Source organism: Rissa tridactyla, chromosome 2, assembly GCF_028500815.1.
Source record: "Rissa tridactyla isolate bRisTri1 chromosome 2, bRisTri1.patW.cur.20221130, whole genome shotgun sequence".
Classification (NCBI taxonomy): Eukaryota; Metazoa; Chordata; class Aves; order Charadriiformes; family Laridae; genus Rissa; species Rissa tridactyla.
The window spans coordinates 146,115,098-146,137,195 of NC_071467.1; the positions used below are offsets into that span (position 1 = coordinate 146,115,098).

The 22,098-nt window shown below is 40.8% G+C and overlaps 1 protein-coding gene across 4 annotated transcripts in view; it reads left to right on the top strand.

Annotated features, from left to right (window-relative positions):
• The window catches only part of CACNB2 (calcium voltage-gated channel auxiliary subunit beta 2), a 258,923-nt gene that overhangs the window by 224,974 nt on the left and 11,851 nt on the right, over window positions 1–22,098 (top strand). For all 4 annotated transcript variants that reach the window (XM_054193186.1, XM_054193190.1, XM_054193187.1 and 1 more), the window contains 3 exons: window positions 1,121–1,201; window positions 1,496–1,554; window positions 4,553–4,662. In XM_054193186.1, coding sequence (XP_054049161.1) covers window positions 1,121–1,201; window positions 1,496–1,554; window positions 4,553–4,662 — 250 coding nt within the window. The remainder of the gene's footprint in view (window positions 1–1,120; window positions 1,202–1,495; window positions 1,555–4,552; window positions 4,663–22,098) is intronic.

Here is a 22,098-nt window from a genome sequence, read left to right on the forward strand (position 1 = left end):
TATACTTACTTTAATGTTACTGTGAAACACCTTGGGATACGTCGAGTACTGAAACAATGAACAATGACTGTATTCTGTGATCTTGACTGATGTATTTGTACTATGTAGGCATCTGAAAAATAGATCTGGCATACTTTTTTCCATATCGCCCACTCGTTCTTGGGTTTGAATTTCAATCATTTTTTTCCCCAAGACAAAGATAAACCAAACCCTCCCTTACAAACAACTCTTTCTGATAAGACTTATTCTTGGTGACACATATCAAATAGCCATTTATTAAAGAAAAAAAAAAACAGTTTAATTTGTTTCTATTCTATTTTGATAACAATATAAAAAATTTTGGAATCTTTGGAAGCCGGTAATCTTTTTATCTTTGTATTTTAAAATAATTCTTATAAATTGTGCACGATACATCAGTAAGTAGTTTGGTGAATATCGTACTAACAGAATCCACTCTTGGGTGATGACGGGAACTTCCCAAAGTGGAAGGATTGTTATCCCAAGCTCTGTTTATGAAAATTTTCTATAAATACTAACTTGATCAGTCATTATTTTGATTTCATTTGCAAGTGAATTGCGGATGCAAATGTGGAAGTCAGACTAGGAGTGCTCCCATGGGAATTTGCAGTGGTGTCACAATGTTTTGTCAAGCAGTAGGCAGATCTGGATGTAAAAAGAGATGTGTTATGGTTTTCTCCTCCCTTCTTGTTTTAGTTTTCTCCTTTGTAATTTGCCTACGTAAAATTTTGGTGGGAAACAGATGTCACAGCTCTAGAGTCAATCATTTCAAATCATTAACTATTGGAAATAACCTTTTCAATTAACCAGTTAGGAATTATGGAGTGGGACGTGGGAATGTCTCCAAAATAACAGTTTTGTAGCTATCCAGAGCAAATACGAAAACAGTAAGAAAACCAAAAGTCAAATTAAAACTTTTTCAAATGAAATCCCTGAACCTGTTATGTCCTTATCTTGTAGTACTGGTTTTTGGTAAAAACTAATGAACCCGTAATTCCTGTGTTGGTGACATCACTGGAAATTCAGAGTTCCTCATATTGCAAGTAGTGTGTAACACTTTCTCTAGGTGCTGCGATGCTGAAAGCTTTTTCTGTTTTTGCAGACAGAGCACATCCCTCCCTATGATGTAGTGCCTTCTATGCGACCAGTAGTTTTAGTGGGGCCTTCTCTGAAGGGATATGAGGTAAGTGATTGTTGCGAATGGTTTTATTTTTCCAAAAATAAACGAATGTTCAAAGATAATTAAGCTGAATAACATAATTTATATCATAGACAAAAGCTTGACAGTTTTTTCTTCTACTAAATAGCTGCTCACATGCATTTTATTTCATATCAGAATTCAGGTTAAGAATAAATTACATTCCAATCTTATTTTTCAGATATGATCTTTACTTTCAACTTTATTACTTACTATTATTAGCATCAAGTATTATGAATTTCCTGCGTGATTATTAATTTGCTGTTTGTTTGCTTCTAGGTAACAGATATGATGCAAAAAGCATTATTTGATTTTTTAAAACATAGATTCGAAGGGCGGTAAGTACTTTGAAATGCACATTTACTTGAGTTCAGGTCCTGTTTAGGTACTACCAGGCTTTCAAGAAATAATGACATTCTTGGAAAAATATGTGTAGCAAATTAGGAATGGCAGTGTTGAGCGGACTGTAGTGCCTCCATAGCAGAGCACACTGAGGCTGTATTGCAGTGGGAAGTATTCAGGATCGTATATTTGGCGAGAGTGGAAAAAATGATGTCTTCTTGCTCATGATTGACATTCATACTCCGGATTGCTAGATATTTATCTACAGATTTAATAAATGTGTACTATTAAAAAAATCTTTTGTTTAAGTATTTTTTAAGGGATAACTCATCCATGCTTCTTGGGTTCTATACAAGCTGATGAGGGACACGGTTCCACCTCCTCAGCTCTAGTTGCTTACAGTGGCATCTAACTTGGTAAAAGTGATACGAGATCTAATGTATACGATCATCAAAGTCTTGATCCCTCAAGCTGGGAGCTAGGTTTGACAGTAGCACTAGACTTTATAGTGCGAAGTCTCTAAAGGACTGCTGGGGTGGGGGGGGCGGTGTCAGTCCCCCACCTTGCTGAAATACGGCCACCCTTGGTAGCAGACAGGTTGCACGTTGCTGGGTTTTGATCTGTGTGCTGTCACAGCCTGTCCCCCGCAGTGTACTAGGCAAGGTCCAATCTGATTTGTATCTGAGCCTCCAGGCATTACTGTAGTACAAGCATCAAATGATAATCCATCTCTAAAAGCAGTAACATGTTCTGTAATTCAAACATCACAGACCCATGGACCAGAAACATCAGGTGGATTCTCCACATGTGATTATATTGCTCTTGGATCAGGCCCCAGATTAATATGTGCTAGTGGGTTGACGTTTCCAGGGGGGAAATTGAGAAAATGGGAAGGTCTTGTATATAAAATCTGGAACTTCAGTGAGCGTTCCATTTAGTTCGTAAGTGGGCAGTGCAGTAAGACTATTCTGTCTGTCTGATGCTGTCAAACTTTCAAGAGGGAGCTTGAGTTTTTGGTCGATAGCTTCAACTCTTTAAAATATCAGACATTGTGGTTCAAGCTGTTGGATTCTCTCAGTCAGAATGATGATGCTGAGACCTAACCACTTTCTAGTCCGTCTTTACACTAGTCAGGGTTGTCAAATCTTAGATATGTACCTTCAGAATTGGAAGTTAACAAAATAGTGAGTGTTGAAAGCAGAAAAAAAGTCGTGTCTTTATGTCTTAAAGTATTTTAGACCGTATCTAATTTTCATTTGTAGATCCACTTGTGGCAGGGTGAATCCACAAATACTCTCAATATAACTGATGTCTGTAGTAGCAGATTTGAAGCATCCCGAACTTCAGCAGCAGCCTGAATTGGTACTCAAGGTCCTCAACAAATTTCTACAGGAGATTTTTAGATTCATGCTACTGCTTTCAGTGTCACTCTGCTGTCAAGCCGACCCCGCTCTCATTGAAATTGTTTCGCTATATGAACATACATACCCTTTGTTTTGAGAGCAGCCTTGTTCTTCCTGGTGTTACATATCTCAAAAGACATTAAAATGACCTTAAAAGATGTTAAAAGATCTTAAAATGAAAAATAGAACTTTTAGACTCATAAATCTAGCTTAGCTGAATATATCATAATTGCAAGGAAAGAAAATAAAGGTTATAGTGTTCATCAATTAGCAAATAAAAATAACTTATGAGTACCCTAAATTGTATAATGGATTTCATTTTAAGACTAATGGATTATCTGTGAGGAGCTGTGCCAGAAATCACGATCTTTGGTTATGTTTTTAGCTTAAGTTAAATCATGCCTAAAAAATGATGTTAATAATCAGTATTGTGCAAATAATAATTCTGTTTTTCCGTATTAGCTTCTGGCTTTGTTACATTTTTTAGGGTTTTAGCTAAATATATACACGTGTTGAGCTCAATGGGAAATGACCTATTTGGTTGCATTTCAGATGAACAACATCTGACTGTGCTTGCTAGAGAGGAGCCCTCCCTGTTCTTAGCAAATCCATTTCCTCCTTTTAAATTGCAAGTAAATTCATACAAGGAAGAACAAGGGCATATCGTCAGTCTGATTTAACCCTCAGCGCTGGAAAAATGTGACCCCTAAACCTCATTAGACCAAAGAGTTGTAAAGGGAATTTATCCAAAGGGTGCATTTTGACCCTGTAAAGCAAAACAAACCAAGCTAACTGTTTTCCTAGGAAGAAGAATATGCAGAAGGTTATGTAGCAGGTCAGTGCAAACAACTGGAAGTAACCACTTCTTTCTTGGCTCATCTTTTCTCATAAACACAAAACTGAACCTGCCAGATACTCAGCCCAGAGTTTTCATTCGCTTGCTTCTCTGTGTTGCAGTCCACATTTTTGGGTGGCCAGCATATTGCTGGATCTTTCTGGAAAATTATAGGTAACTCTTGCACTCTGTTAAAAGATGTAAACTGAACAATAAGAATAGGAGTTATATGGCTGTACTAGTTTCCCTGCTAAGCCTTACTTTTACCCGTTAAGTCTGCATATCCCTATATGTCTTACAGGTGTGCTTAAATAAGCCAGGTTATCATTCAGTACATTTCAACAAATTAATCAAAATTAGGGAAAGGAGAAATCAGCCTGTTCATACTGGGGTTATTGGTGCAAAGTCTAACCACATCAGGCCTGGAGCCCCTAGGGAAGTCTCATCTTCTGCAGCATGTCTTTAACCTCCTCCTGCCTCCCCTCTCCCCAAACACATGTAACTTTGCAGTCAGTGGTTGTACTGCTTTTCAGTACTGTGCAGAAAGGGGGATGTCTTATCAGTAATTCTTCTAACAGTATTAGATAAGGTTTCTTCTCAGTTCACATTGTGCAGAGCATACTGTGCTGCTGAGGGGTACTTGTTTTCCTGTAGTCTTGGCCATCTTCTAGCGTTAAATGAGTCTTACTTTTTCTCCCCACATCCTTGCGAGATGAATAACATTCTTTTCTATTTTACTGTATTTTATTTTTGCAGTATATCAATTACACGAGTCACAGCAGACATCTCGCTTGCCAAACGCTCAGTATTAAACAACCCCAGTAAGCATGCGATAATAGAGCGATCTAACACAAGATCAAGCTTAGGTAAGTACCTATAATGATGCTATCTACAAATTGTCTGTAAAGTATACTGCTCCCAATTCATATCTGTAAGCTAAAAATAGCCTTCTCTCTGCTGTGAGGAAATCACGATTCCCATAATTCAGAAATCCTGTCACTAGAAATCATTTTAAAATCACTGCCAGATAAACTTCGTTTTGGTTTATCCTGCTTATGTTCAGTCTTCATATTTTGCTGTTTGACCCAGTGGGGAGAAGTAGCCATCCATAAGGTAAATAAAATCTGAAGAGATGTTCTTCTGGGTAAATAGAGGTGACTGTTTCAGAATACCTGAAATTATATGGGTATTACAGATATAGATAATGCAAAGATGCATTATCTTTGATAAGATTATTAGTAGTGAGAGCTACTGATACTAGACCTGAAAAAAATTATTGAGGTACTCATTTTCTGCATTTTATATCATTTTAAACTAATGTCGAAGTTGGTGCAAAAAATGAAAGATGGAAAAGGGGAGACGTTTTTAAAAACTGTATAGCTAGATTCATAGCATACATATCTGTCATCTTACATGAGTCTTTTTTGTACTGAAGCTTGTCCAGTTGTATAAGTAATTAAACATTTATTAGCCAGAAAGAAAAACAAATTTAGCTGGGAAGATGTAACTAAATGTCACCATCTATAGTACAGGTGGCCACACTGGAGCTTGTCGTCCCCAGGTGTCCTTAGAGTAAACAGGAAAAGGTGGTCACTCTGGAGTCTCAGCTCACGTGGACTGACCTCAGCCCTTCCTCTGGCACGAGCTGTGTTATATCCGAGACCAGCCGAGATGCATCCTGCCAGGAGTCTATGTACTCATGTCAGGGCACTCTGCTGAGATACGGGATGCTCAAGTTCAAGTCCCTGCTCAAGTACAAAAAAGAAGGAACTTGAACTCGAATGTCCTAGATCACAGGTGAGTGCTCTGGCCAAATTTTCGTCTTTACAGCGCTGCAGATTTCTCTTAGTAGCCTTTGAAAGAGGTTGATTTCCCCTGAACACAGCATTGTATCTTGAAACCTTGTAAATTTTGTGGAACAGGAAACGAGTCTCATTCGTCCTACTACATGGGTTCTTTATCAGTTTTATAACAGAATTTATGAGTACACCTGTACTTTGACTGAACATTTAACATTTGCCTAATATAGCTGTCCTTCTTAGAATGAGCCTTAAAAAGTTTGACTTCCCTTTCTTGAAAATTTGCTTCTTAAAACTCTTGCATTCAGCTGTGTGGAGGCTGTGAATCTTTACTTGCAAGTAGTCTGATAGCTTCCAAGTGTGTCTTATTTTAAATATACGGTCCACTATTATCGGCTGCTGTTGTTTCATGTGGGCACCAGTGATACTGCCAGGACCAATCTGAGAAGTATCAAGAAGTATTACAGAGCCCTGGGAGCGGCAGTCAGGGACTCTGGGGAACAGGTAGTTTTTTCATCAGTCCTTCTGGTCAGAGAGAGGGGTTTGAAAGGGCCGGTTGAATCTGGCGAACCAATAAAGACTGGTGCCACAGCCAGAGGTTTGGCTACTTAGGCCATGGGACTTGCTTTGAGAATCAAGGTCTACTGCAGGGTGATGGGATCCATCTGTCAGAGAAGAGGAAGAGCACCTTCGGTCAGAGGCTTGCCAAGCTGGTGAAGAGGGCTTTAGTGTTGCCAGGGGAGGGAACCTCAATCCACCCCACTTTTATCAGTGATGTCAGTGCCAGAAATAGATGCCTGGAGCCTGGAGAAGGATCACAGATCAGCAGGACAGTACCTGGAGTGCAGCACAAAGGAATTCCAGCCACTGGTAAGTCAGCTTCATCGAGGGCCCAACTTAAATGCCTCTATGCAAATGGACATCGCATGGGGAACAAACAAAAGGAGTTGGAGACATGCACATGCCTGCAGGGCTGTGATCCTTTTGGCATCATGGAGATGTAGTGGGATGGCTCCTGTGACTGGAGTGTTGGAATGGAAAGATACAGGCTCTTTAGGAAGGACAGGCAGGGGAGATGATAAGGGGGTTTCGTCCTCTATGTCAATGGCCAGCTGGAGTGCATGGAGCTCTGTCTGGGGATGGATGAGGAGCCACCCAAGAGCTTATTGGTCAGGATTAAAGGGAGGGCAGAGGCAGGTGACATTACAGTGGGGCTCTCCTACAGGCCACCCAACTAGGAAATGGAGTGGATGAGGACCCTTATAGACGGATGGGAGCAGCCTCACATTCACAGCCCTGGTATCTGTTGGAGGGACAACACAGCAGGGCATAAGCAATCCAGGAGATTCCTGGAGTGTGTTGATGATAACTTCCTTCTCCAAGTGATAGAGGAGCCAACGAGGACAGGTGCCATGCCTGGACCTTGTTCTCATGAACAAGGAGGGGCTGGTGGCGAATGTGAAGCTCAAGGGCAGCCTTGGCTGCAGTGACCATGAAATGGAGTTCAAGATCCTTAGGGCAGCGATGAGGGTGCACAGCAAGCTCACTACCCTGGACTTCAGGAGAGCGGACTTCGGCCTCTTCAGGGATCTGCTTGGTAGAGTACCATGGGATAAAGCCCTGGAGGGAGGAGGGGCCCAAGAAAGCTGGTTCATATTCAAGGATCACCTCGTCCAAGCTCAGGAGCAATGCATCCCAACAAAGGGGAAGTTGGGCAAAAACATCAGGAAGCCTGCATGGATGAACAAGGAGCTCTTGGGCAAACTCAAACACAAAAAGGAAGCCTGCAGAGATTGGAAGCAAGGATAGGTAGCCTGGGAGGAATACAGAGAAATTGTCTAAGCAGCCAGGGATCAGGTTAGGAAAACTAAAGCACTGATAGAATTAAATCTGGCCAGCGATGTCAACAAGAAAAGCTTCTACAGGTACGTCAGTGATAAAAGGAAGCCTAGGGAAAATGTGGGCCCTCTCCGGAAGGTAACAGGACACCTGCTTACCTGGGATATGGAGAAGACGGAGGTACTCAATGACTTTTTTGCCTTGGTCTTCACTGGCTTGTGCTCTAGCCACACCGCCGAAGTCATAGAAGGCAAAGGCAGGGTCTGGGAGAATGAAGAACCACCCACTGTAGGAGAAGATCAGGTTAGAGACCATCTAAGGAACCCGAAGGTGCACAAATCTATGTGATCTGATGAGAAGCATTCACGGGTCCCGGGGAAACTGGCATATGAAGTTACTAAGTCACTATCCATCATATTTCAGAAGTTGTGGCAGTCCAGTGAAGTTCCCACTGACTGGAAAAGGGAAAACATAACCCCCATTTTTAAAAAAGCAAAAAAAGGAAAATCAGAGCAACTACAGGCAAGTCAGTGTCACCTCTGTACCCAGCAAGATCATGGAGCAGATCCTCCTGGAAACTCTGCTAAGGCACATGGAAAATAAGGAGGTGATCAGTTGCAGCCAACATAGCCTCACTAAGGGCAAGTCATGTCTGACAAATTTGGTGGCCTTCTATGACAGCATTACAGCATTGGTGGATGAGGGAAGAGCAACTGTTATCATGTACCTGGACTTATGCAAAGCATTTGACACGGTCCTGCATGACATCCTTGTCTCTAAATTAGAGAGATGTGGATTTACAGATGGACCACTTGAGGGATAAGAAATTGGCTGGATGATCACGCTCAAAGAGTTCCAGTCAACAGCTTGATGTCCAAGTGGCCAGCACTAACGAGTGGCATTCCTCAGGGGTCAGTACTGGGACTGGTGCTGTTTAACGTCTTTATCGGCAACGTGGACAGTGGGGTTGAGTGCATCCTCAGCAAGTTTGCTGACAACAAACAAGCTGTGTGGAGAAGTCAACACACTGTAGGGAAGGGATGCCATACAGAGGGACCTGGACAGGCTTGAGAAGTGTGCCTGAGTTGCAACCTCATGAAATTCAACAAGGTCAAGTGCGTGGTCCTGCCGTTGGGTTGGAGCAATCCCAAGCACAAATACAGGCTGGGTGGAGAATGGACTGAAAGCAGCCCTGAGTAGAAGGACTTGGGGTTGTTGGTTGATGAGAAGCTCAACATAAGCTGATAATGTGCGCTCACAGCCCACTAAGCCAGCCATATCCTGGGCTACATCAAAAGAAGTGTGGCCAGAAGGTTGAAGGAGGTGATTCTGCCTCTCTACTCTGCTTTCATGAGATTCCACCTGGGGTACTGCGTCCAGCTCTGGAGTCCTCAGTGCAGGAAAGATGTGGACCTGTTGGGGTGGGCCCAGAGAAGGGCCACAAGAATGATCAGAGAGCTGGAGCACCTCTCCTATGAAGACAGGATGAGAGAATTGGGGTTGTTCAGCCTGGAGAAGAGACATTATAGCAGCCTTCCAGTAGCTAAAGGGGGCCTACAGGAAAGATGGGGAGGGACTTTTTATCCAGGCCTGTAGTGATAGGATGAGGGGTAATGGTTTTAAACTAAAACAGAGTAGATTTAGATTGGTAGATTTAGATTAGGTATTAGGAAGAAATTCTTTACTCTGAGAGTAAAGAACAACCTGGAATAGGTTGTCTAGAGAAGTTGCCTCATCCCTGGAAGTGTTCAAGGCCAGGCTGGATGGGGTTTTGAGCAGCCTGGTCTAGTGGGAGGTGTCCCTGCCCATGGCAGGGGGTTTGGAACTAGGTGGTCTTTAAGGTCCCTTCCAACTCTAACCATTTCATGATCCTATGATTCTATGTTTTCAAATATCAAAATGCAATGTATTGTAACAACATAATTAATATCTTTACACATAAGAATATTCTTGTACATGAATTTCAGTATTGTTGCCAAAGTCTGTTTAATAATCTAATTAAAAGTGACTTGTTTTGAATAGAACTGAAAATCATAGAATAGTTTGGGTTGGAAGGGACCTTTAAAAGTCATCAAGTCCAACCCCCTCCAATGAGCAGGGACATCTTCAACTAGATCAGGTTGCTTAGAGCCCTGACCAACCTGACCTTGAGTGTTTCCAGGGATGGGGCGTCTACAACCTCTCTGGGCAAAATTGGTAGTAAGGATGGAGGTCACCCAGTCGTGGAACAAGCAGAACCATGGTGATTAATTTCCCAACCTGAACATCAAAGCATGTGCAGTTTTGTGCAATACTGCACAAATATATGCAGCAGTAAAAAGCACATAATTTATTCCTCATGCTTCAGTATTTTCATATATGTGAAACAGCTATCACAAAAAATTATACAGGAGAAAGATCTATGAACAATAAATGCAGCCCAATCGTGTATACCTTTATCTCATGGAGAACCTTACCCTTAAGAATATCAACATCTTTTCATTGGGTCAAGGTACTTTGTTGATAGAGGTATTTAAAATGGAAGCTCTGATAGAACCTCAGTCAGAGACACCCAAAAGATGACAGTGATTATGTATATATGTAAATATGTGGATAGATAGATATGTCTCTCTAATTTTTGTAACAGGCCTATTATTATTACTTAAAATTTCCTGCTACCTAACAAGTTTTCAGTCGCTTAGAATTGTTCTAAAAATTAACTGATTTATAAAATAATTTTGAATTATCGTGGGAAATAGAGCAACTAGGTCATTTTAAAAATGAAGTTAGGGCAAAAATTAATTTTACCTCTGTTAAAATATTCTCAAAACCTTTTCTTCCAGAGGCTATAATACTTACATACTTCTAATAATCTATCAGGGGTTTGAGATTTGGTATTGAATTGAACAGTATTTCAGTTACATGTTTCTGGGCATTTTTTATGAAACTAATGAGAAAACTTGACCAAAGTATTAGGAGCTGCATTAACACATGCCAGCCTTTACGTATGAATTGCTTACAGACTCAGCTCTCCCTTGGCAAGGTCCAGCAATGATGCTGAGCAGAACCTGCCCCAGCAGATTGCATCGGGGCAGCCAAACAGAACTAAAGCGGGAAGGTGCTCATCTTTCAGCTTTCGGTCCCTACTTTGCTGTGCAGTATGGAGAAAGACAAGTAGTGAAAATCCATTATGGAAAAGGTTGGAGTTTTGGAGGAGGAGGTGGGATAGTTGAACCCACTGATGAAATACCTGCAGGGTGTGTGCTACAGACAAGGGGTCGGCTATGGGAGGACAAAAACCCACCAGGAAGGAAGTCAGGAGGGAAATGATGTGTTAGCAGTGGGCTGGGAGGAAAACTGAGATGGGATAAAACAAAAGTCAGAAAAGGGAGCGGCTTTTGTAAGGCGATGGGGAAAACCCTTGTGCAAGGGCAAAAGAAGGAACGTACAAGGAATGTTACAGCCTGTTCCCTTGCTTGCCTGCAATGTACCTCAAGGCACAAAGAGAGTCAGAATCAGAAAATACCATTGTAGCCTGCTGGTAGGTGGCCTCTTCTAGCAGTGGGTCACAAAGGAGATGACAACATACCACCGCTGTAAGTCTTTAGTTGGCTCGAGTAGCAGAGGTGAGTGGCAATATCACACCATATAGTGGAATTTATTTTTTTTTGCAGTTTGTCTGATGAATTTGCTATAAATCAGCAAAAAATAAAATACTATTAAAGGAATATTATTAGGTTTGCAAACTCAAGTTGTGCAAAATAAAGGTTAGGAAGTAATAGTAAAAAGGTTAATTGTGCGACTTCTTAGTACCTTTAGGTTACGTATGCTGTGATTGAGTCTTTGGTTATGTGTTTGCAGACTACTTTTCCACGAGTTTTCTGCTTTAGTTTATTTGAGAAATGTGCAAACGAATGGTGGGGAATTGGAATTGCTCAGTGAATTGCTGTTTTTCTTGCTATAAAATACGTACAATGTATGAGGCAGGAAAATTAAGGAAGGCAAATGAAGTTCTCTAAAAGCACAACAGGGCATTTTCAATTTAAATTTGGGGGACCAGAACGGGAAGTAGCAATTTTTTTTTTTTGTGGTGGTAAAGCAGTCAGTTTTAACAGGAAAGATTTTCTGGATCCAAGATTGCATTCCTGATCATAAATGGGAAACTCCGTCATCACCCATCTTCTATCCTCCAAGGAGCTCATACCCCAGTAATTAAAACACACATTTGGGACGTAGGACATGCAGAATCAAGCTTCTGCTGTATCTGGTTTGGAACAGGGATTTGAATTTCGGTCTGAAGAGTACTGAACACTGGTCTGTCTCTGTTGGTGTTCAGCAGATGTTGATTCTCTGCTGAAAAAAGTGATAACCCCGGTAGGAGAGGTGCGTCTGCTGCCTATGACTCGGTAACCTGTAAAGCTCCAGCGCTGCAGCATGACGTGCCAGAAGCCTGTCTTCCGAATCACAGCAGCCTGCGCACCTCGCCCAGGGCCAACCAGTAGCCCCTTGGCACTCAGCGCCAGAAATGGCACCCTGTAAATCTCACCACGGTAGTGCAGAGCACGGCGTGCCTGCGGCATGGTGGCTGCCTGTGCCTGGAGCCAGGGTCGGTGGCAGCGGCGGGTGGAGGCGCAGGAAGGGAAGGGGCATCCCCTCTGTCCCCTTCCTACCAGGCCCCTCTGCGCTGCCTCCCGCCCCACCGGTGGCAGTCCTGGCTCACCGCGTCAGAGGAGAGATGCAGCGCTGAGGGGTGGAAAGGGAGACTCTCTTTTTGGCAAATTAACTGAAGAGCCCAATGCAATAGTGACTTTGGCTGTTTCTGATACAGAATTCCTGTATAGTATTGGACAGGCTTTATAAAAACAGCTGTTTTTTTCCCAGTATTTTCTGCATACCTACATTTTCCCTTGTATAATATAAGAATATAGGGCCTTTTCTCCAATTCACTGAAAAAAAAAACCAAGGTAGAATTTCAGCAAACATTATATTTGTGGTTTGTGGTGGGTTTTTTTGTCCAGGCTATCTAGAATGACTTAGTTCCGGTCTAGATATTTAAAATGTTACTTATTGCAATAAAATTTGGTCTTGTTAATGGAAAAACAGGGTTTGTTTTGAATTGTTTTGTTTTTCTCTGAATGGGGCTGTGGGACACGGGGGAGATGAGTTGCTATCTGTCTCTCTCCTCCTTGAACAGTCAGTGGCGTGTGGACCGAGGCCTGTGTGTTTATTTCTACCTCTGGTGTCACTTAAAAACATCTTTTTATTATAGCAAATATAGCTCCCCAGAACTGCCTTAATGTTAATCCAAATCCCTCCCCCCTTGCAGGTTCAATGGGAAGCTATTCATTTACTCACCCACCTTTGCGTAGTGGTGCCTCGTGCGGCTTAGACAGTCAGGCTGCTGATTTATCCCTCAGTTATGCTCACATTTGTGAGCAGCAGTTGTAATTGCAGCAGAGAAGGCTATTTCTTAGGCTTCTGAAAAATATATTGTTGGTTTTTATGTAAGTATCGATTTAATAAGTGTTCTATCAAGGAGTTAATACAGTACAAAGTCTATTCCTTAGACTTTTGAAAATATATTGTTGGGTTTATGGTAAGTATCGTTTTAGTAATTGTTCTATCAATGAGTTAATCTATAGTACAAAGGTAATTGTGCTTGATACATTAATACCAAATACTTTTCTGGGGGGAAATAAATGAAACTGTTTTCGAGAACTTTTACCTTATCACCCATTATAGGTTTGCAGTATTGTGCGCATTGTTTATAATTGTGCACGGCACAGTGCGCAGTGGGATGAGCACCATTATTTGGAACTGATTTAATAGGTAACCCAGAATTAATTTCAAGGAGACGTAGACAAACGATGTGATAATCAGGAGTAGGAGTTGCCACGACGAACTGGATTTACAGGATTATAGGGAAGTCTCAATGGGCTTAACGCTACACACACCTATCGACTGGAAGTTTGCTTCCATAAAGGAATCAGTTAAAAATAGACTTGGGATTTGACTCATTGGAAATGAGTGGAAATGCTACCACTGAATATTCTAGTGTAAAATCAATGTATCCAAGAATTTTATAAAAATAGTGTCTGGCTCGTAAAGATTTAGGAGGACAGTACAGTCTTATTCCTCTCCTATATGAAAGCTTGTTAGTATGTAAAGAGAAATGTTTGCTTGTCAATACTGTTATATGTTTAATATGCGAAATGCTAGAACTAAATTTAAGGAAAGGGCAATTGATTCATTTCTTTACAAGCCTAGAAGAAATCTGTAATTCTGAAAAGAGTTTTCTCTCCAAGAAGGTAGAGTACATGTTTAAATCTCATTCACCTGAAAATCAATCCCAATTGGCTTAGTGAAATTTCTATACGTACACATGCCATTTGCAGAAACTGCTGAACCAGCTTCGTGCTTTTGCTGCATTTCTTTGTCAAAAGGACCCAAACCTTTTTCTTGTTGCTTCTGTGTATGTTACACTTGTTATAACCTTACCTCATGCTGTATGCTTTGTACAAGAACCTGATTGTCTTGGCTTTTTCCATTCTTTGCTTCATTAATGCTCTCCCTATCCAGATGTTTTGGGTATGTATACAAGCTTGCAAATTACTTTTCCTGCTGTTTTGTGTTCAGTGCTTTATTGTGCCTCACAGAACCACCGTGTGTTTCTCGTAACTGGCTCACTGACAGACAAAAGCCAATCCTGTGCTGTGTTGTTAAGTATTTCTTTTAGAAGATCTTGCTGGTTTTCCTCATTTATTTTCAAGTAATTCTTAAAAAAAAAAAAAAAAAAAAAAAAAAAAAAAAGTTGAGATTGACAAGTAAACGCTAAAGATGAGGTTTTCCACGGTACATTTCTAAGGTGTGTGTACCTAATCTGCATATTCTAACACAGACATGCGAATGCTGATGTAAAATATGTCATTGTCTGTGTGGTAAATCGATTGCAGTCAAATGGCTGGGAATCTTTTTATTTGCTTTGTATGTGCATATGCAGTAACCTGTCAGGCATTACATGCACACGATTTGCATGTGCAATTGAGTGCTTACCTTTGGAAAGTTGTCTCTAGAAAATGTATAGAGCTCCCATTCGCATCATTAGGTTGATATCCCAGAGTTTTGTTTTCTGAAAATGAAACATAAATGCTTGAAGAAATAGTATTGGATTATCGGTGCAAATTTCAGCCTTGTGTTTTTATTTTCTTGATATCTGTGTGAAAAGCCAGTTGAATGCTTGAAACTATGGTAATGATTTATTTTATATATACATATTATATATATATGATATATACATTATTTTATGTATATATTATAGATTATATATATGATAATGTTATTATGTATTCTTCATGTTTGGTAATTTAATGACAGTTGTTGTATATGATAAGTATCAAGTAAATGCTTGATACTTATCAATATACAATGTATTTATCAAATTATTTATCAAAATAAAAAGAGTGCTGGCTAAGCCTCATAAAAATCCTCCCCTTCTTACAGAGGCCGTGGAACAGGAATGTAGAATTAGGATTTCACCATAAGTGTATTTCCACTCCAAAGTCTCAAGGATCTAATATAGTTCAAAGAGAAGAAAAAAGGTGTTCAATGCGTTATGGAAGATCCTGATTGTCCCTTTATCAAGCTAGCGGGGACAAAAGTCCACAACTCTGACTCGCTGGCATTAAATCCTCAGATAGGGTATTCTGCTAAACCTGAAGCTGCCTTGAACCGGAATGCTGTAATAGCATTCAAATAGCAGCCAAGAGCTTTTGGGTTGTCATTAGGATGTGGCTACACATCTTTTTACACACAGATGGGGAAAGGCTGGCATGAAGATCCTGAACCTGTTATAATTTATCAGCCTCATGTGTTTTAAAATGCTCTTTTATCCTGCTGGCCCAGCCTTGATTTTGTTCACTTCTAAGGTCAGAGTCTCTCTAATGAATTCTCCAGGTAGTTCTGCATCAGAAGTTTGGTACTAACTTTCCAATGTCCTAACTTACGAATACTTTTTTGATACGCTATTAGCAAAGTACTTTAATGAAACCTCCTGAGTGATTCCAAAGGACATAAAAAAAAAATAAATAAAATTCTTGATTTCTGTAAATTAGAGATTGCTCTCAGCAACATGTTGCTACATTTTGTCATGGCACTTCACTGAAATACATAAGATTCATAACTGTCTTGAAACAAAGCATGTGCTATAAAAAAGCAATACAGCAAAGTGTTAGAATAATTTTTAAGGTCACAGATATTCGTATAATAACTAAGATACCTGGATAGTTGAAGTTAGCTGTTTGCTTAAGAATACAGTTTGCTTCCCTTAAAATTATTCACACCTGTAGGTTGAATTGATCCAGTATGTTTTCTTTCTCCTAGGCTAATGGAACTGATAAAAAATTGATGTCCGTTTCCTCATTTTATCCAAGACTAAGGGTTTGGGTTGTTCAACCAAAATGCCAAGAAGTCTGGGTTCATTTCTGTTCTCTCCTAACAGAGGCATGAACTCCTAATTTCCATCACCGTGACAGGGCTGTGATCACCTTTATGATGGTTGTCAGTCGGTCCTGCTGAGTCTTACGCACTTTGCATAATAATTAAACTTTCCCTGGAGAACAAACTGGAATCCACGTGTTTTGCCTCCCACTCTAAGCATCGGGCTACAGAGTCAGTATCTCTCCCACTCAGTGAATACGCAAATGTTTTGCGAGTGGCACACCATCAGCAGGAGGAGCTGAATAGCCAGCGATGGAGTGATTCCACATCCTATCTCTGAGAAAGGCTGAGCATTTTTATTTATGTTTGTTTGAATAAAACAACGAACCTAGGGAACACTTACTTAGTGTCTATGTATGGACCGGAGCTGTAAAAGCCTATAGGACTGCACTGAGTAATGAGGCATGATGCAGAAATACCCAAGTTCGTGCAGCCTGATGCGATGATATCCATTATGAACTATGCAGAGACACTTGTTTGGTCCCCTGGGCAAAATAAATGTTAGACTCCTGCTTTGCCCAGTCTTACCATCCCAATTACTCGCTAACGGAGTGTAGGGGAGCTTAATGGTGGATGCAGCGCTACGCTGTTGCGTGGCACCTGGAGCAGCTGCGGTTCCACTTGGCGCAGTTGTCTCGGTGCAGCTCTCCCCTGTGCTTATCCTCTCGTGTTTCCGCCGCAATCCACTGATTTCAAGCTTTTCTATTCATAGGCCATTAAAATTTACTTCCACTTTAAACCTGGCATAAGAAGCACCATTCCGTGAGTGCTATTGTTTTGCTAGCCCAGAGAAATAGGGGAGGAAGTAGACATTTTCTTGTGCTATTTAGTATTTTTAAATGACATTATCTGTTTTGTATTTTCACATAATTACAGTATTGCGTTTCAGGAGATGTTAGCCCATTATAAACGGATCTTGGTTATGTTGAGGTTTCCAAACATCCCATTGTGTCTGTAAATAACACTTGGACGTGTGTGTGCATTGAAGGCCATCTGAATTCTGTCTACACGGAGCCTCAGCAGGCAGAAAGAGGAAAACCCTGTTTTCCTGCAGCACCTCACCCCACGGTTTCCCTCCAGCGGAGCCCAGACGGGAGCACCAGGCAGAGCAGCAGACGTGCTCCTCTCCTTTCTGCCTTATCCCTCGCAGGAGCCCCATCTGTTAGGCATGAGTAACACATACAGCCACTTTCCCTGGAAAATATTGTCATCCTCCCACTTCCACCCTCCCCTTTTTATGTAACAAGCTAGTGGCTAAGGGATTTGGTTGAGACCAGGGAAATGTAAGTGTATTCACAAAACTACATTTATGTTAGAAATTTGATTAAAGCCCAAGTAATCCAGGTTTCTTCTGGCTCATTGCCTGAGGACTAAGCTAGAGCATTCATTCCTTCTTATTTACTTATGTTCCCCTCCAAGACTTTTTCCTTCTTACCTGAGTAGACTGGAGGGAGGCACAGAGGCTTCTGCTCCTCAGCACTGGAACCGGTGTGGGGGGGGACACCTGATCCTGCCTGGAGACCACGAGGCTGGACCTCCCTGCCTGGGGAAGGGGTGGGACCAGTTGTCTGTCCAGCGTGACCCTGCTATTAGCTCCCTGCCTACCCAGAGCAACCGTGGCGCTCGAGGGGAGGAATGTGTAAGATGAGAAGAAAGGGACCAAGCACTGACGTACGTGTGGGGTTTCTTACTGGCTTGCTCTGGACTGCTCACACACGAAGTAGCTTTCTGGCTCACCCTTGGTGGCATCTTGGTCTTTCCGCTTTGCATACAGCGAGCACAGGCAGGTAATGTAGCCTGGGATAGCCTGCTCTGGCCAAGTACCTGCATTCTGGCTAGTGCAATACCTGACGTAGACACTCTGGTGATGTTGCCCACAATACGAGCATGTGTATACATACATGCGCTCACAAATTAAAATTCAAAATCTGAATTCTGTCAGTCAAGCTCATGATTTACTTCTTAATCAAGAGGTGTGTGGGCACAACTCAATAGTCATCGGTTCCTTTTTTTTTTTTTTTCTTTTTTCATTTTCTTAGATTTTAGATGTGACCTTTACCCATTTCTCATCTGTTTTTTTGTTGCAATACTTTCTATGTGCTTTTAAGGGGGATATATAGCACATTTGCTTCTAATGCCTTTGTTTTGGAATTCCTGAGGCTGCCTTAAACTTCTCATTTCTTTAATTACGTTCATAGAATTTAGTGATTAAGTATTTTGAAGTAAGTGTGCTTGTATAAAAGAATTAGCATAAGAAGAATCATGGCTACTGATGTCTGTTCTCCTTAAGTTATAAAATTATTTGAAAGACATTTGCGCAAGATGTTGCTAATCACTTGTGTATGACGTGCATTGACATAGGTATGTTCTTTTCATGCTATACATATATAATATCCGTAGCTCTGTTTAGAAAAAGAGAACACTTTGTCTCTGTGGCTGTTGCAGCCCAAGTAATAATTTACAAATCTGTTTCTACGGACAAAACAGTGCCACAGATACCAAAGAGAAGTAGACAAGATCAAATTGAATAGGATATTAAAGTCATACTGTACTCAGTTGACAGTGTGTGAACTTCACTGTTCCTGCTGAAGATCAAAACCTCTTTGCTGCGTATAAGCAATATTTTGTGGTTTCTAATTTGGCCTTTGCAGGCCAGAAGCGTGGCCATTTTGCATCGCGTCCCCATTGCGAAACTGCTATCTCATCAGGGTCTTCCTAAAACTTACTGCTGATGTAGCCACTGCTCTGTCAAGTTGGGCGTCCCAATGACTTCTGGCTCCTATGGATGCTTTCTGCCCAGGTTTGAAGGAGGGTTGTGTGTCTACAACTGCGTAGAGTAGAGAATGTTCTTTTAGCATGGCATTGTATAAGTGACCCTAAATTCCACGGTAGTTCATCTTGTTATTAGTGAAGAGACATAGATGCAGTGCAGTGTTGCTGTGGTTTTGCCTTTACTTTAGATGAGAACTGTTAAAGATTTTTGCTTGAAATTCACTTGTAAAGTCCAACTGGCATAAAGAATATTTGTCTGTCCTATAATGGCATAAGCCATTTACTTGTACTCTCATCGCACTGATTTTCTATTCATTTCAGAGTACAGTAGGGATATTTGGAATTAATATATGGGAGTAAGTTTAAATGTGCAATATTTAGAGTTGGCTGGGAGATATGTACTTCTTGTTTCTTAGAGTTGACCCCCTATTGTACGGAATAAATAGTTGAGTGCTCCTGTCATTTAAAATATGTTCCCTTTCTGATTACCGAGGAGGCCGTATCAAATAGATTGTAAGGATCACTTTAAAATTTGATAGCTTATTTCTGGTTTTGAGTTTTGTAGCTGGGCTGCCAGCATTTCATGATGATTGTCACAGTAAATCTGATTGTTTATGCCTCTCATCATGATTGGCAAATAAGATTTATTGGAGTTAGCTGTTGCAGCCTCACTGTTACGCCTCTCCAGTATATCAGAAGGGTCATTATTGTAAATAGATGATATTCGTGGAGGTGGGAAGATTCCTAAGCTATTATTGTGCTGCTTTGAAGATACCACACTGTCATTGTTCTCAGCTCCCTATTTTAACTACCAGTGACATTTGTGTTACTATCCCTATGTGACATTGAGGGTTCTTTGCTTACTTTGGTCAAAAATCTGAGAGAAAACTTGTGGTGAGTATCTTGTTGGGAAAGAATCTTTACAGATATAGAATTTCTTTGAGACATGTTGCTAAACAAAGAAGAAAACCAAAGCTGCATCAGTAGATAAAGCCTTTGTCACCTAATAAGTGAAGCTACTATTATTTAAGTAATTGCAACAATCTTATGTGTAGTAAAAAGTTAGAATACAAGGAAGATTTCAAGCAAAATGCAGGCTTTTCCAGAAGCTAAAGAAGTACTCTAAGGCACAGGAGATCAGGGCCTCTTCGGCAATCTCTGTGGCATTTTTTTGTCCATTCTTGACTGGAGAGGTAGTGGCACAATATATTAGTTCATCAACCATGCAGTGTAGTTCCTTGAACTTTTCTCCTATACCCAAGTTTAGAAACATAAATACTGAAATACTTTTTAATTGATGGAAAAGATATCTCTCCGTCTTCAGGCTGAGGTGGAAACTATTGGTTCATAGTTACCAGCAATTATTGCCCTGGGTATGTTTCACAATAGAAGATACCCTGAGGCAAACTCTGCCCTGGTGAAGGGTTGTTTCAAAAGTGTAGCAGGAAATCTAGTTCACAGAGATGTGTTCTATACTGGCAGAAAAGTGCTTCCAGCAGTATAGCAATTACCACTTCCTCAGACAAAATTATGATACACTGGCAAAAAGACAGATTTTGCTGGTTATAAATTGTCTTGAACAAGGGTTTTTAGTAGTCTGGGAACGGTCCTAAATTGATACATTAGCTGATATTGTTATTCTGACTGAAGTGTTGAGCCTGGTTTGAAATAGCGGGAAAGCAAACCAAACTCATCATCAGAACAGTATGACAAATTATCTCTGATATGTTTATTCTAGTTGTCATTTGGACTTAAATTCGGGATAGACTATTGACAATCTTTTACTAAATCACTGAGACAATGGTATTCAGTCATTCCAACAATATCTCTACGTAACAAAGTTGCAGAAAATGTAATCGTCTATGTGCCAAGAACCATCAGAAGTTCTGTCTTCAAAAATGTGATCCTAATTCAGACAGCAGCTGGGCCTCAACACTTTTATCGACAAGCAGGAAAGCACGCACCAGCACGCTGTGCACATCTCGCAACGTTCTCTGCTGTAAAAGGCTGATTGGCATGTACAAAGCCAAAATTTGAGATAACTACAAACAGATGGAGGTGATCTCTAATAGATCCAAAACAATGTCAACCTCCTCCAATAGAGAGCATCATATATAGGTTTTCTGATGGCCACTTAAGATGTTACTTCATTTTTAAAATGCTCGTAGTAGTCACCTATTGATTTGGAACCAAAAGACTTTGAGCTAAATGGAGACTAGCTGGGATGCTTTGCTCTCTCTTGGAAATTTTGCAACCTTATCATGGTACCAAATTTATTCAGTTGCTATTCCAAGATAACAAAAATCAATCTCTTCACACCTCTTGAAAGAGACCATTTGCTGCAGAAAGCTCTCTCTAGCCAGACCAGATAAGGCTGTGTTTTTAAGCAAACGTAATGCTGTGCCAGTGTAATAGATAAAATGCCGATAGTGTAATTTCAAGAAACTCCTTAATAAATAAGTTTTTGGTGCCTCTTGTTGACACTTAAGTTTCTGTTGGTTATCTTCTAATATTTACTTTGAATGGGCTAGGTATCTAATCTGGTTTTGGTTCATGGAGTGTGCACAGCCTTTAAAGGGGAACCTGTATGAACTGCAATCTTGTCTGGCTCTATAACTTTCTTTATAGACTTGCACAAATCACACAGCTTCTGTAATTTCTCTTTGAAGTCCACCTATGGCAAGACTTGATCAGGAAAATGTGATTCCATTCGAAGTATGATTTTTCTATTATAAGATTTAGTTTTGTTTCATTTGGGAATGAAGACAGTTTCTACATCACTTGTGAAAGCGGACGCAGTCCATCTGTCTTGGAGAGTTTTTCCCTGGAAACTACTGATCAGGCAGGGTGCTGAGGAGCTGGCAGCATGAGTTACCAGAAGACAAGATGATTTTTTCCTGAGAAAATCACCTTTCCAGAACTCCTGGGTTTGTGAGGAGGATACCATAGCATTGTTTGGATGATTGAATTATTTTTTTTCAGTGTGTGTTTTACACATAGTAATCAAATTTTTAATCTGGTACCATACTGAGGCCAGTATACGAAGGGAACTCTGTTTTCCAGAGCTTTGATAAGTTGGAGTGGGTGGAAAATAAGGAGGTTCTGCTTGTACAGACACCTCAGTACGTCTTAATGCCTATCTCAGGCACTCCAGTTTGAGCAAATTGATTACCACGTAAGATTAAAGCCTGAGCTGGAATTATTTACACATAGGAAATTAATGGCATAGTAAGATTACCGTGTGATGCAGCAGGCATTCTTTTTTTCTTACATTCATGGACTGGGGTCCTGTAAGAAAGTATATCCCTAGGCTGGCATGGCAGGAAGCGGTGGAGGTGAGAGAGGCAGGCAGTGCTGTCTGCAAGGGCAACAACCCGGGGGCAAACGCTCTCATTAACGTTGCATTCGTTTCCCTAC